At 44.7% G+C, this 14,456-nt stretch overlaps 1 protein-coding gene across 3 annotated transcripts in view; it reads left to right on the top strand.

The window, feature by feature from the left end:
- Positions 1 to 1,115: 1,115 nt before the first annotated feature.
- LOC147016210 (uncharacterized) overlaps positions 1,116 to 14,456 on the top strand; it is a 38,289-nt gene continuing 24,948 nt past the window's right edge. Inside the window, exons 1-8 of one of the 3 annotated variants that reach the window (XM_085849032.1) lie at positions 1,116 to 1,267; positions 1,477 to 1,767; positions 2,597 to 2,667; positions 4,739 to 4,881; positions 5,064 to 5,143; positions 11,025 to 11,148; positions 12,214 to 12,340; positions 12,498 to 12,550. In XM_085849032.1, the coding sequence (XP_085705158.1) occupies positions 1,562 to 1,767; positions 2,597 to 2,667; positions 4,739 to 4,881; positions 5,064 to 5,143; positions 11,025 to 11,148; positions 12,214 to 12,340; positions 12,498 to 12,550 (804 nt within the window). In that variant the 5' untranslated portion in view covers positions 1,116 to 1,267; positions 1,477 to 1,561. Of the gene's footprint in view, positions 1,316 to 1,476; positions 1,768 to 2,596; positions 2,668 to 4,738; positions 4,882 to 5,063; positions 5,144 to 11,024; positions 11,149 to 12,213; positions 12,341 to 12,497; positions 12,551 to 14,456 lie in introns of all 3 variants that reach the window. The other 2 variants (XM_085849034.1, XM_085849033.1) reach the window with 2 other exon arrangements.

Below are 14,456 nucleotides of genomic sequence, written 5' to 3'. Positions count from 1 at the left end.
CCGGACATGTTTGGGCGGTGTTTGTCTCCAGACAGCTTGGCTCCGGACGCAGACGGGTGGTGTTTTTCTCTGTACTGTGTTTATCTCCGGACATGTCAGGGCGGTGTTTGTCTCTGGGTGGTATTTATAATATGACCGGTAGAAAATGGATTTCAGACATTATTTTGTTTCCATCTTCACTGTTATTCTCTGCAGAATAATTTTGATGAGATGGTATGAATCTTAATTGATGCTCCACCGCACGTCTGCCTACCCTTCCTCTCATGTCTCACTGCCTTCCCTTCCCCACCCCTCCTCCCTCACTCTCATTCCCTCCTCACTCTCCCTCCATCCTCGGTCCTCCACCCCTCCTTGCTCACCCTCCCTCCTCTGTCTTTTCCCCTCCCTCCATCTCATCACTCCCCCCTCCACACCTCTCTCTATCTCTCCCTCCCCTTTTTACCCCCATCTCAATGTTCCCGTCAGTGAAGCGACAGGTGGTATTTGCTACTATTTAACAAAGTAAGATTGTCGTGAGTCCGATTTCACAAAGAACCTGGACACAAGAGGAGGCCATTCGGCCCATCGTGCCTGCGCCGTATCAACACCAGACCAGTTGATATGAACAAGAACAAGCATATTTGATTTTTTTGTTTTTGTACTTTTTTATTTCTGGGGCGGGGGTGTGGGGGGGAGCGGGTAGGGTGGGGGTTGTGGGGGGGGAGGGGTGGGGAGTTTGCGAAGGCGTTTCTTGTGTGAAAAACACACATGAACCACACACATCACCCATTGATGAGACCCCCCCACAGAGAACACTCCATAAACGTGAACACAATCAGCCATCCATGCTGAAGCCACCTGGAAGTCCTGCAGACATCCTGATACCCCTCTGTATTCAACACCTCCAGGTGGTACCTGTCTATTTTTTGAATTCAACAACATAACAATGATGGTTAGCCATTTTTGTAACTGGGCAGTCTTTCGACGAAATGCGAAAAATTCTGTTAAAAGGACGATTTGTAACTTGTCTGACAGATTTTGTCTCAGCTCTCAGCAACGGCAGGTCACAAATGCTCGGACGAGCAGAACCAGTCACTGAAAACGCACAGACTGCGCATGCGCGAAACGCGTCATCGGCACTCGCTGATTGTGCAATTGTTGCGGTTTTTTTTTTTCAAAAGTTCATTCTCGAGGGGGAGGGGCATCTCCAGTGGGCGGAGCCGAAGAGACCCCTCCCACATTCGTACGTCAACAATTCGGCCTTTCTTGCAGCGCACAGGTTTGTGTGGTGAGTGACCGGGAGGTCGAGGACCAGGACTATCCGTCATCCCGTGTGGTGATGATTTATTTAATTAAAATAATTGGAATGAGTGTGCGGAAGAGGGAATGAGTGTGCGGAAGAGTGATCGTGAATGGACCACTCGGGATGTACGAATGCTGCGCAGGCAGTTGGTGCCCAGTTGGAGGACATGACTTGACGTCAGGGATATTTTGCAGACTGCCGGAGGAAAGGGACACGAGGGAGAGATTTTGTCTGATGGAGTCGAGACAAAGATGAGGTGACGACGATGTCGAAGAATGAATGAATGAACGTTCATCGTGTGGAATCCGAAATGAGAAACAAGACATGGACACCACGTACAATGGGACACCTTCATCCCGAGCTTCGTCCTCGACGCGCTTCTCCTGCGAGACGTACGTTCCACCAACGTGTTCAAACGTATACACCGCCTCATCGAACATCTCTCGATCCAGTGTGGCCTGCACGCGGGACGAGGTGGAGGAGAGGTATATGAGGTTGGGCGGCAAAAGACCAGAAACACACTGTGTACACAGAGGTTGGGGGGATGGGGGGGTGTTTGAGGGAATGTTAGTGGGGGGGGGGGTGTTTGATTGATGGGATCTAGGTTGAGGGGTGTTTTATTGAGGGGATGTGGGAGGGTGACATTTGAATGAGGGTATGTAGTTGAAGTATGGGATGTGTTTGAGGAATGATTTATGGATGTAGGTTTGTTGGTGGTGAAATGAGAGGTTGTAGGTTTGGGGGGGGGGTGTTTGATTGATGGGATCTAGGTTAAGAGGGGTGTTTTATTGAGGGGATGTGGGAGGGTGATATTTGAATGATGGTATGTAGTTGAATAATTGGATGTGTTTGAGTAATGATTTATGGATGTAGGTTTGTGGGTGGTGAAATGAGAGGTTGTAGGTTGAGGGGTGGGGGTGTTCTCATGATGGGATGTAGTTGGGGTGTGGCGGAAGGGTGTTTTAGTAATGGGATGTAGTTTGAGGGGGCGTTGGTGTTTTAATGTTAGGGTGGTGGGGGGGGGCAGTGTTTGAATGAAGGGATGTAGTTAGTAGTTGGTGTGGTGTGCACTGTCTGAGTGGTGGCACGGTAATCATGCCATGATCACCCTCGTTGTCCGAGGTTTCTTAACCCAATGTGTTTAATCTGCTTCATTCGATGAGATTTGAACTGATGTATTCAAGGAGTTCCAGTGCTGACTTCACCACGTGCACCATTTGATACTTGTTTTACTCTGCAGTTCTTCGTTAGCTTTGATTTGCCATTGACACATGCTCTTTTATTGTTCATGTTGATTTTTCTTGGATTCTGTAGCCTTGTCTGTCTGACGCCGGATGCCCCATTCGCTGACATGGAGGAGAATGTGGAGGTTTCGCAAGTGCAAGGTTTGTCCACCATTGGGCAGCTCACTGAGTTGTCTTCATTTAGCACCACGACTGTGTACGGAAGTTGTCCTGCACGACTTGTACATCCAAAAGCAGCCATGTTCGTGTATCGTACCCAAACATATGCATCTTCTTTTGTGAAGTCACGCTGACTGCAGAAGATTTTGTATCGCATCGTCACGGACAAAATGTACACTAATGTATCACAATGTGTATTTATGTATCACATCGTCGTGGATAAAATGTACACTTTTGTAATGATTTGTTCAATGAGTGTGTTTGCAGTCGTATGCTGGTCATGGACAGGAAGTGTGTGGAAGTTTTCTTTGGTCGATTCACTTTTGTTCAGTAACACTATTAGAAATGCTTCTCAGATGGTTGCAACAATCATTCCAATCATTTGCTTTTGTCAGTCCCAAAGGAACATCTGGTGCATCATTATTGTTTAGTCTCTCAGTCCTGAATGGTTTGGATAAGCTGTCGTAATGGGTCTGTCAGTGAGTCTTTGGGTCTGTATGCAGATTTACGTTGATACAGATCGTTCATTTTCAGATCATTTGTAACTTGCTCGTCACGCCACGTCGTCGTATTGTTGTAGTTGTCGGACTCGTCCTAGTTGTCCGGACCGAAACTGATGAACCTCGTCAAAGTGGTTGCGGCAGCCAACTGATTCAGGTGCTGTGAGCCAAATTATGGGCCTGTTTGCCATGTTGCCATGCTCCAGTGGAACACCCGAGCCAATCGGGCGATGCGCTAAACTGTGTCGTCTGTCCGATTGGACTAATTTGCGATCCGAGCAAAATCGTCAGATGCAGTCACCTTCTAATGGGCACTACTCGCCCAAAACCAAGCTGCCGTTTAACGTGCATATACAACTACAACTAGCAATCAGCGACACTCAAGTCACCCAGAAACCAAGTGATTTTTATAATTGTGCAGTGAGAACAACACGGAGCGGGAATACAAAAAGAGAAGCAATGCATTGATTACAACCCTCCACCCAAATATGCATTCCCAAGTTAATGAACAAACGTCAGCCTTGGTGGGACACAGATGGATCCAGATGGAGTTATGACCGATTCAGAGCTGTTCGTGCAGAAGACACAAAGTCTGCTCGGGCGAGGGGGTCATGACCTGGGTTGTGGGTTGTGGCCAGAGGCCGCAACAGGTAAATGCTTGCTTGTGGAGAACCCCCTTTTTGCAGCTCGTGTGCGACTCTGCAACAAGCCGCGAGCATCTGCCTCCCTCACCATTTGCATCGCACCTTCTTTTATAGCCTCGAACCTCACCTGCATCCATGACACCACTAACCCCTCCCCGCTCGGTTGCTATTACTCCGAAGTCCAGTCTGTGAGTGGGGTAAAACCCTGACCTTTCACCCCACATGGTGCTGGTAGTCCGTGTGACAGTTGCAGCGTTTTCCCACCAAACTTATACAGGATGGCCTGTCAAAACACCTAAAAGCACAAAAGACAGATTACAAAAGGAAAGCACATTAAAATGGTATGAAGGAATGGTGGTTTTAGACACCCTTGGGGTCAAGGAAGATGGACTTTCTATATATAGAACGACAGATATTGTCTATCACAATGAAATGGCCTTCCTGAAAGTCCCTGTAGTGTCCATCTTGTATACCCCATGTACCCCACCCCATCCCTCTCCCTTCTAAAGATATCCTCATGTCTCTGTTCCACATTGTTTTGTCCTTCCCTTTCCCGTCCCTCTTGTCTCCTGCTCCCCTTGTACGTTCTGTGTGTTAGCTCTCATACGAACGAGCCTTGACATTGTAGACAAATAAAAAGACCTCACTCTTTGTCTAAACATGCACTTTGGGAAATACTGTAACTATCGCTATTCTATAACATGAGCTGAATAGGGGAGGAAGATTTTTAACGATGCAACTTTTCATATGAGGTAATGCACATCTCCATGTGTTTGATCCTTATGGGAACCATTCCTTGGTCATTTACATGTTGTATTATAAGGAAGCATCAATTTACCAGGTATACAAATGTGATGGAATTCCACCCCCCTCCCCTTCCTCCCTTACGCCCCACCCTTGCTTTTGCAGCGTCCTCCGAGCAACTGATGGTTCCTGAGGCTGTTGATGTGGAACAAATGGCCACAAGTTCTGCAACATTGTTTAATGTGCAGCCATTACTTCAATCCCTTGCTCCCAGCAATACACCCAAAGCACTTGCAGAAGAAGGGAAGGTTGGTTGACTCTTCGTATAATAACTTTAAAATGGCAAACACATAGAAAGGAAGAATCTTGTATCGCTGACGGTGTAAAGGAAGAACATTGTAACTACTGTATAAAGGAAATGGTGCATTTGGTGCTCTTTTGAACGGATACTCGAGTTGCATCCAAGTACGTTTTGGGTCTTGTTTTGAAGAAGAGAAAAGGCGGTTGGCCCAAAGGCAAGAAACGGAAACCTCAGAAGGACGTGAGCGCACCTCGAGCACCCACAACTGGGTGAGAATAGTCTGGGATTTTATAGATTACCTGCACATTGTGATTTTACAGATTGCACACACATTGTAAGCAACAACAAATCGTGCTTGCCCATTGTCTCAGGTCGCTTACGGTTCAGTGATTTATTTTTCATGGTTCTTTGATAAATGCTCACTTGCATTTATTTTTTCCCCATTTTTTTTTGTTCATTTAACAATATTTTCATGTCGAACACTTTCTAACAGTTTTATGATAACCCCCCGCCCTCCCGCCCCTCCCCCGGTGTATGGGCTTCAATATCCGTCAGCACTCGCTCAATTTCAGCTTCCTACGTCACCCGGAAGGTGCCGATCTTTAATGTGAGTGAGTGGTGAGAAAGAGCCATATATATATATATATATATATATATATATATATATATATATATATATATATATATATATATATATATATATATATATATATATATATATATATATATATATATATATAGGATATACTAGCAAATGCAACCCATCGCTTCACTGACAAGAATACTGTGGGAGGGGAGGGGGAGCGAGGAAGGGGAGAAAGAGCGAGGCCTCACCACACGTCGCTATACACTCTCGGAGGGGGGAGGGAGTGAGGAGGATGGAGGAGAGAGGTGGTAGTGGGGAGGGGAAGGGGGTGTTCTGGACATGTATTTGATAGGGGGACTTGAGTGAAGAGGAGGGGGGTGGGGGAAATAATAGTCCTGTTATGCCAGCATTTGTACAGGATTGAACGACATTTGGTACATTAAAACAGCATGTTCAAATGGTTCCGACTAAATACCACCTCGAGTCATCCGTGGGGGGTGGAGGGGCTTTGGGAGGAGGTAAGAGTGAGGGAAGGAAGGATATTTTCCTTCAATCGTCAAAGTTGTGCCAGTGTTCGTGCCTTTTATTTAATTTCCACACCATGATAAACTCTAGAATCTCTTAACATTAGACAAATTATGGAAGTGATCAGAGCAGCAGTTCCAACTGCTAAAAATAAAAATATAAAAAAAAACCTTTCATTTGTGTCCAATTCGCACATTCTTTGAAACCCCTTCCTCTCCTCGACCGACCAGAGAGTTGTATGGTGGTGGAGGGAGTTTGGGAGAAGGATAGCATGAGGGTAAGGGAAGGGGGAGGGTAGGTAGTGTACACGGGCAATAAAACTTGCCCAAACGGCAACATTTTCTTGAGACGAATTGCGGAATTGATCCTAGCATTAGTTCCGACATGTCAAAAAAAAAAAACAGCTTTCATTTATCCAATTCGCACATTCTTTGACACTGATCCCTCTTCTCAACTGATGGAGATCTGTTTGGTGGCGGACGGGGTTTGGGGGGAGAGGAGGATGAGGGGAGGGAGGGGAGGGAAGAAGGCAGCGTGAGGTGAAGGGGAAGGGGAGGGAAGGCAGCGTACCAGGACATTACGGGGGCGATAAAATGTTCCCAAACAGCAACATTTTCATTTTAACCACAGTATTCTATATATAACCAGGCAGGAGCATTTAAAAATTCAAACCCATGCTATCCTCCTGGCAAAGGCCTGAATGCATGCATGCCCCCACCCCCCCATACACGTTCCTCCAACCTACTCGCATGCTGGCATGCATACACCCCACGTTATCGCTATTCATACCCAACTGTCGACTCTTAATACGTTGCAGCAATTATTAGTATATTTCTACTAATATGTTGTCATGAAAGCAGATCACCCAAAGTGGTAAAAAGAAAACTGTACGCTATTGCCGAAAAAAGTACCCCTGTGGAATGTATCATCATGGCTTGCAAAAGCAGGTTAATAAACACAGCGTTGCACTCTAAAGTTACACCTTCTCTGCATGTTCTTTAATCTTTTCTGCACTAAATATAATAGTCTGAACAGTAGAAGAAAATTTTAGCTTGATGCTCTGCTTCAATAAATACACTTGATTATAAAAATAATTTATTTGTTAGTTTTCAGATTTCACTCCAGATTACAACACTTATTTAGTCCACGAGATGCGATTCTCAAATTCGATATAATATTTTGATGAAATACTTGAATTATTCCGTGAGAGTAGATTGAGTTTCCAAGGCAAGGCATGTTTAATTAGGCCAAATTAGGACCCCTACGAGGTGAATTGTAGCTGCCCAAGGATAAGCCTTTCATGGAGGTAAGCCATTAATTATCTTCAAAAAGGGGTGAAAATTTTTAGCCAATCTTCATTCATGCACCTCCTTGGAGTCCCCTTGGTATGCATGCAAAGTTTGTGGCCCCAAAATTTCATTGTTTTGGAATTGTGGAGGAACACACACACACACACACACACACACACACACACACACACACACACACACACACACACACACACACACACACACACACACACACACACACACACTTCATTTATTAGTAGAGTTGGACCTGTTTCAAATGATGGGTTTGAGTTGCATAAGACCCAAATAAATGATGACTGGTTGTTATCTACGGGCTGTTTTTAGATCCTCGTGGAGGAACTCTAAGTCTTACTCACGTTGTTGTTCTTCATCTTCTTCTTGTGGACTTTTTTGTTTCACAGCCTACAGTTTTCATCAAAACTTCCTGAAACTTGGCGTATATATGTAAAAATACCCTGCGCAGACAGCAACCACCTCCGATTTTGAAAATTCCTCCTAGAAAAAAAGTTGTGACGTCGAAATATCTCCGCTAATGGAAATCACCTAAAAAAATATTTCCGAAACTAGGCAAGCTTTTTGAATTCTGTTTGCGGGAATCGAACAGGGCATTAGCAGAGATGAATTACCGCACATATGATACCTCACTATGATGTCATATCAATTTTTATGACATTCCTATTTTTTGACATTTTTTGTTTCACAACCCAGAGTTTTCATCGGATCTTCGTGAAACTTGCCATGTATATGCAGAAAGCCCACGCGCAGGCAGTAACCATCTCCGATTTTGGAAATTCTTCCAAGGAAAAAAAGTTGACGTCATAATATCGCCGCTAATGGAATTCCTCTATACCATTATCTCCGAAATGAGGCGAGCTGTTTGAATTTTGTTTGCGGGAATCAAGCCGGGTATTAGTACAGATAATTTATTGCAAACCTGATGCATCACAATGACATCATATTCGTTTTTATGACGTCATCATTAAGAGGACGAGGATCTTAGCTCATTCGAGCTTGTTAAATAGACCAACAGTCAACATTTATTTGGGTCTTCACTTGATTTTCCCAGTGAGTGAACAATAAATACACTTGAAGACCTGGACTCAATGCCAAGGAGTCAAACCATGGTCGGCGTCATTGGGGGGCATTCGTGGGCCAAGCCCCCACCCGCAGGCCAAGCCTTTGGCACCAAACTTTGCATTTTATTAATTAATTTATATTTATTATATTAAAAGTGAAAACCTTTTTGCAAAATTAAATGAAATAAAGAAAAAATCACACCCTGTTGGTCATATTTGCATAAGGTCACATTTGGGGAAGTAGTATGCTCATTGGTCTGGTGCTTGACCTATGACCTAGTTTGATTTGTTGTCATTACGTCAAGATAAGCGCGTGCATAACGTACAGTTAGCATGAGCAAGTCAGACGGCGCTTGGTGCCAATATGTTTCAGTGAGAGCAAGCAACTATCAGACTGCACTTCGAACAGAAATGGATATAAGAAAAAGGATACACAGTGCTGCTTCTTCAAGGCCTCTTCCAGCTCCAATGGAAGAGGGAGCAAATGCACCCAGCACGGCCACCTTTGAAGAGCAAGAGCCTCCTGCGAGCAGCCATGATGCACCTGCTAGCATAAGCGCTAGCTGTGGAAGACACCCCATAGTCATAGATGAGCTCGGGACTGACCAGCCCAACCAAATCGTCGTACAACAGTACCCTGCCAGCATTTTCAGTGGTAGGGAAGCATTCATTTGTCTCCGCTTGGTATCACAACCGAGACTGGCTTGAATACAGTGCCACTTTTGTGGACTTTTCCTCTCCTTACTTGATGTAAATGCTGTGAAGCATGTTATGGACCTGTCATGATCGCCTATGATTGAGATGGAGTACGCAGTTGCTAAACTGTTTTTCAGCTCACAAAAACAATCACAGCCAATCGAGGGGGATTGGACTATACAGCACATCCTCTCAAAGTACCACACATCTGATTGGAATGCCCAGTGTACTGACTGCTTTCAAACATGCCTTAACATTTGGCGCCTTCACAGCAATGTGCGAGAATTCATTCTCCACTCTGAGAAACGTATTTTCGGACCACAGACGCCCATTGCTCCACAAAGGAAAGGCCCAGTTGGTTTAGCTAGCGTTTGAGAGGGACTTAACCCGAAAATACACAACTGAGTGGAAGGACACCATTCTTAGGAGGTTCAGTACCAACACTCGACACCTGCAACTCTTCTAAAGGTAAGCCATATGTTTAATTCACTTTATGATGCCAGCCTTGGCTTTCATGATTATTACGCAAAATGTTCAATGATTTTTGGGTCTGTCTACATTTATTCGGTAAGAGTGGAGTATATAGTCTATTTCAAATGATGTTCTAATGACACGTGCAGTGTATGTGTGTGTGTGTGTGTGTGTGTGTGTGTGTGTGTGTGTGTGTGTGTGTGTGTGTGTGTGTGTGTGTGTGTGTGTGTGTGTGTGTGTGTGTGTGTGTGTGTGTGTGTGTGTGTGAGAGAGACTTTGCAGCATGTTTTTAAATTGGAACTGGGTTGGTGTTGGTTGTTGATGGCAAACTCTTATGATCAAGCATTTACATCATAGATTGAGTTCTCGAACGGCAGTTTGTGGCCCCCGCGGTTACCCTAACCCCCCCCTCCCGATTAGATTTGTTCTGACTCAAACTCAAAAGAAGGGGGGTGCAGGGAGGGGAAACTACACTGAACCATTCCGTAAATGTGGGCTGGTAGCAATACACCACCCAACTTGGTTTCCACTTTTTAAAATCTACAATAATGTATCTGTAAAACCCACTTGGTGTAATAATACAACTCCAACCCGTCGGTTTTGACGGGCTTTATACTTTTTCAGCCAATTTCACCTCAATTTATCTTGAATTTATTGTTATTTCAAAAAAAAAAAAAAGCTTCTGTACATTGCCCATGAGGCCTGGTTGCAGGTCACCATCTCCAATTCCAATGGAAGAGACATAATTACTTTTATGAAAAATGTTTTAAAATTTTTGGGTTTTGTCCTGAAAAAATAGACCATGGTAAGCACGAAGTCATCATTTATTTGGGGTCTTTTGGGTCAACTGGGTCGTTGGGGTATTTTGACCACAGTGAGCACCCAGAAGATTGGCCTTTAAAAACTCTGCTCAAATCGTTCTTATGAAGGGGGACATAAAAACACACAAACATCCAAATACAAATTGTGTTTTCTATTATATAAGAGTATTAGGTCAATGTGATGGGTACAGGTGTGCACAGGATAGTGTGAATGGCCAATGTTTGTGTTCCATTTCTAATTTTGAGAGATTTAATGGCTTCAGTAGCTTGTGCAATGCCACAGGCAGATCCCAATATATATATATATATATATATATATATATATATATATATATATATATATATATATATATATATATATATATATATATATTTTTTTTTTGTGTAAATGTCTCAAATTATGTTTCTTTTTCTTTTTGTGCCACATTTAGAAATGATTCTAAAAGGCCCAATAGGGTATGATTGTAACGTACACAAACTTGCAAGGTGAAACAAGTATGTAAAACTTCCAGATTGCTGATTTTGACATGCTTTTATTTAATTATTTTTAGAACCTTAGTGAAGCATCTTTATTTTCCTGGGTAATTGACTTGCATGTTTTTTTTTTTTTGTTTTTTTTTAACTTCAGATCAACATGATATTAAGAGTCACTGTCTCCTGCATAGTTACGTCCTGTTCCTCAATGAACAGCGAGAGAAAATGAAGAGGCAGAACCCGAATCTCCATTTTACAGAAATAACCAAACTACTTGGGAGCTGTTGGTCCCAACTGAGCACTGAGGAGAAGCAGGTCAGGTGGTTTGTGCAGCTGCTTGTGATGCAGTCTCATTGCCTTTTGGTTGAACACTTGTTGGAATCTGAAGTTTTAGGGACCGGCAGCACTTAGCCAGGCCGTCACCGTAGCTCGGCCGGTAGCTTTCTCACTGTTGAGCTGCCTATTTTGGGTTTGATTCCCGACTGAGTTGAATTTAATTTCAAACTGCTCTACTCGTGCAGTGTCAGTAGGTGGTGTTGCATCTCACATTGCACCGATGTCTGCAGGAGGAGTTGAAGCTGGCTGTTCTGTTTTCATTTGTATTGTGCACTTAAAGCTGCCACAGTATACCTCCCATTGATTAGGCCATTGTGTGCCCGTTCTGTGGCCATATCTTCTGTTAGAGATGTAATGTATTGTTATGGAAATGGCTCCTGGTAGTTAATGCTTTGAATAGAGCAGTAGTTACCACACACACGTTAGTTAATAGGTTCACTTCTGTCCGTCCATCCACAAACATCAGCTTATGATCGAGGAACAACTTGATTTAAATTTAATGTTATATTTGGAACATGAATCGGAAAACGAACCTGTAGTGAATTCTGGCTGTCATGGTTCTCATTTGGTGGTTAAGAAAGACCCGTTGAGGGATAATTGGCTGTGGTTCTTAACACCGCACATCCGGACCATGGGGCCCGTCAGGCTCACTCAGCCTAATTTGCATATGATTTGCAGGATACCTAATTGGTGTAACACTCTGTCTAGTCAGACTTCCAATTTGTATGGTATCACGACATCTGGCAGGGAGGCTCCCGAAACTGTCGACCGTTGTGATCTCATTAAAGTGACTTGCTGGATTCAAACCAAGCAACTGTGATGACCGGACTACCACAAGTGTTATTGGCACTTCCTTTAATGGGTGGTAGTCTAGAATTTGAAAATGACACAGGCGCATGATTGACCAGTAGTCGTTACAAGATGCTTAATTACATTGTGACACCATAAAATATGGTTATACAAGTCCTGGTACATATAATGTCTGATACAGTGATATTGGATTCAAAGTCACAAGTGGTCACAAGAACCCTGCATGGTTCACAGAAGTACACCGATGAAGCTGAACGAGATAGGCAGCGCTACGTGGAGGAGCTGAAGGCCTACCAGAACTCTGATGCCTACCAGGCTTTTTGCAAACGACGTGCCATCATCCAAATGAAAAGCGTTTGTGGTGAGACCTTAGACCTCAACGACTTCACTTAAAACATGGTACTGTGGTGAGACCTCAACTACCTCACTTAGAGTTTGGTAATGTTTGTTTATAGTTTCAGAAGTTTTGTGTTGAGGTTAATGTGAAGTAGTGTTGTTTTTTTTGTTTTGTTTTTTAGAGACATCGGACACTGTGTCAAATGAAAGGTCATCTGTTCTTCCTGTCATTGAGGTAATTATGTTTACTTTGATTTTGTTTAAAATTCCTCACTTCAGTGAGCAAATGCTTATTTACTGAAAAAAAATAACTTGTGTTTGATAAACAAATTATACCCAGGCAAAAATACCATTCCTTACCTGTAGTAATTCTCTCCAGACTACTGTAGTATGACCTGTTCCCAACTATAGTATGAGAGTATGAGTCTCATCTATATATATATATATATATATATATATATATATATATATATATATATATATATATATATATATATATATATATATATATATATATATCTTCTTCTTTCGGCTGCTCCCGTTCGGGGTCGCCACAGCGGATCATCCGTATGATCCGCATAGTGATTTGGCACATGTTTTACGCCGGATGCCCTTCCTGACGCAACCCTGGTCGCCTCTTACGACACAGGGATATGGTACACCTATTTTAACCGGGGTATACACCGGCCCAGTATACTGGTACTCATTTCGCCGACCCCGGAAGGATGACAGGCTGAGTCAACCCCCTGGTGTGTGTGTGTGTGTGTGTATATATATATTGTTGCGGATTCCGCGCCCGCCGGCGTGCGAACGGCCACGTAACTCGAATCGCGGCACGTCGCCCACCGGACGGACAATCCAGTCGTGACCCTCTCGGACTAACGCCGGGAACCAGTCACGGGTGGACCTTTCGGTCTCACCGCGATCGAGCCAATCAGCCCCCGCGTGGGATAGGGTTGCTCGCCAAATTCGACCTACCTAAGTACCCACGCGGAGGGTAGACCGGGCGATCGCACCTCGCCGCAGGTCGACTTCGGACACGGGCCACTTAAGCGACCCGTTCCGTACTATCAGAATAACCGAGCGGTGTTATCGTCGACCTCGACGGTTCGATTAATTATCGGGCGTATTCAGCCCACTACCAACCCTTTACGTGAAGCAAGATGGGGATTCAATGGGGGAAAAGACGAAGCGAAGCGGGAGAACAGTTCAACAATAAAGCACATTTATTCGCGGCACACGGGAAGCACACAAATACAATTCCACCAAAAGCACACAAAAAAAAGAAAACACAATTCCATTTACACAAAAAGCAAATATAAAAGCGAAAACACAATGCAGAGCTAATACCGACTACCGAGCACACGGCAACACTTATACAATTCTACTTCACAGACGGCGCCGACAACACATACCCAAAACCAAGGAAAAGAAATACCTCAAGAATGAGGCGGGCCTGAGGCCGAGACCGGGTCGCGCCGACCCGTCTGGTGATGAGACGCGGAGCGGCGATGGCGCCTCACTCCGCGGGCCTCGCGGACAGTGCCTGGCAGGGGGTGGGAAAAGGGGCCCCCTTGGTCGCACTATCTCAGCGCGGGGGGGAAACAGGAGGGGGTTGCTGATGCTCGGGGTATAGAGGATCTTTATTATCCCTGGTGTGCGTCTCCACCTCGGCCAGGTCGCGCTGCCGGCCTCCCTCGGGCGTGCAGCTCCTGGCACCGACGCGAGCACCCCCTCGTCTGCCCTCGCCGCTGCCGCCTCTGGACTCTCCACCCTGGACTCTTCTTTGGGCTCCCCTCGTTCGACTCTCTTCAGCTTCTCCAGCTACTGCAGGCTTCGGGCTCCAGACTTCCACACTCTTCTCTGACTCTTTCTCCCTCCGACTCCTTCTCGTTCTGCTGACTGACGAACACCCCTTTTTATCCCCCCGTAGCTTCGCCTTTGACCCCCTCCCTTCGACCTTTCACCTCGCTCCCCATTGGCCCGAGAAAAAGTGGGCGTGAAGGCTTTTTGATCCACAAATTTGCATATATCGATCGTTCTGGAGGCGGGGCCAAATCGCCCCTCGCTCACCGATTGGACGGCAAAAAGTGGGCGTGTGTCGTTTTTGATCCGTTTTTGAAGCACAAAATCCGTGATTT

This window comes from Eptatretus burgeri, chromosome 12 (genome assembly GCF_056783735.1).
Source record: "Eptatretus burgeri isolate ZD-2024b chromosome 12, Ebu_testis_v1, whole genome shotgun sequence".
Taxonomy (NCBI): Eukaryota; Metazoa; Chordata; class Myxini; order Myxiniformes; family Myxinidae; genus Eptatretus; species Eptatretus burgeri.
This window is presented reverse-complemented; position numbering and strand designations above follow the sequence as displayed.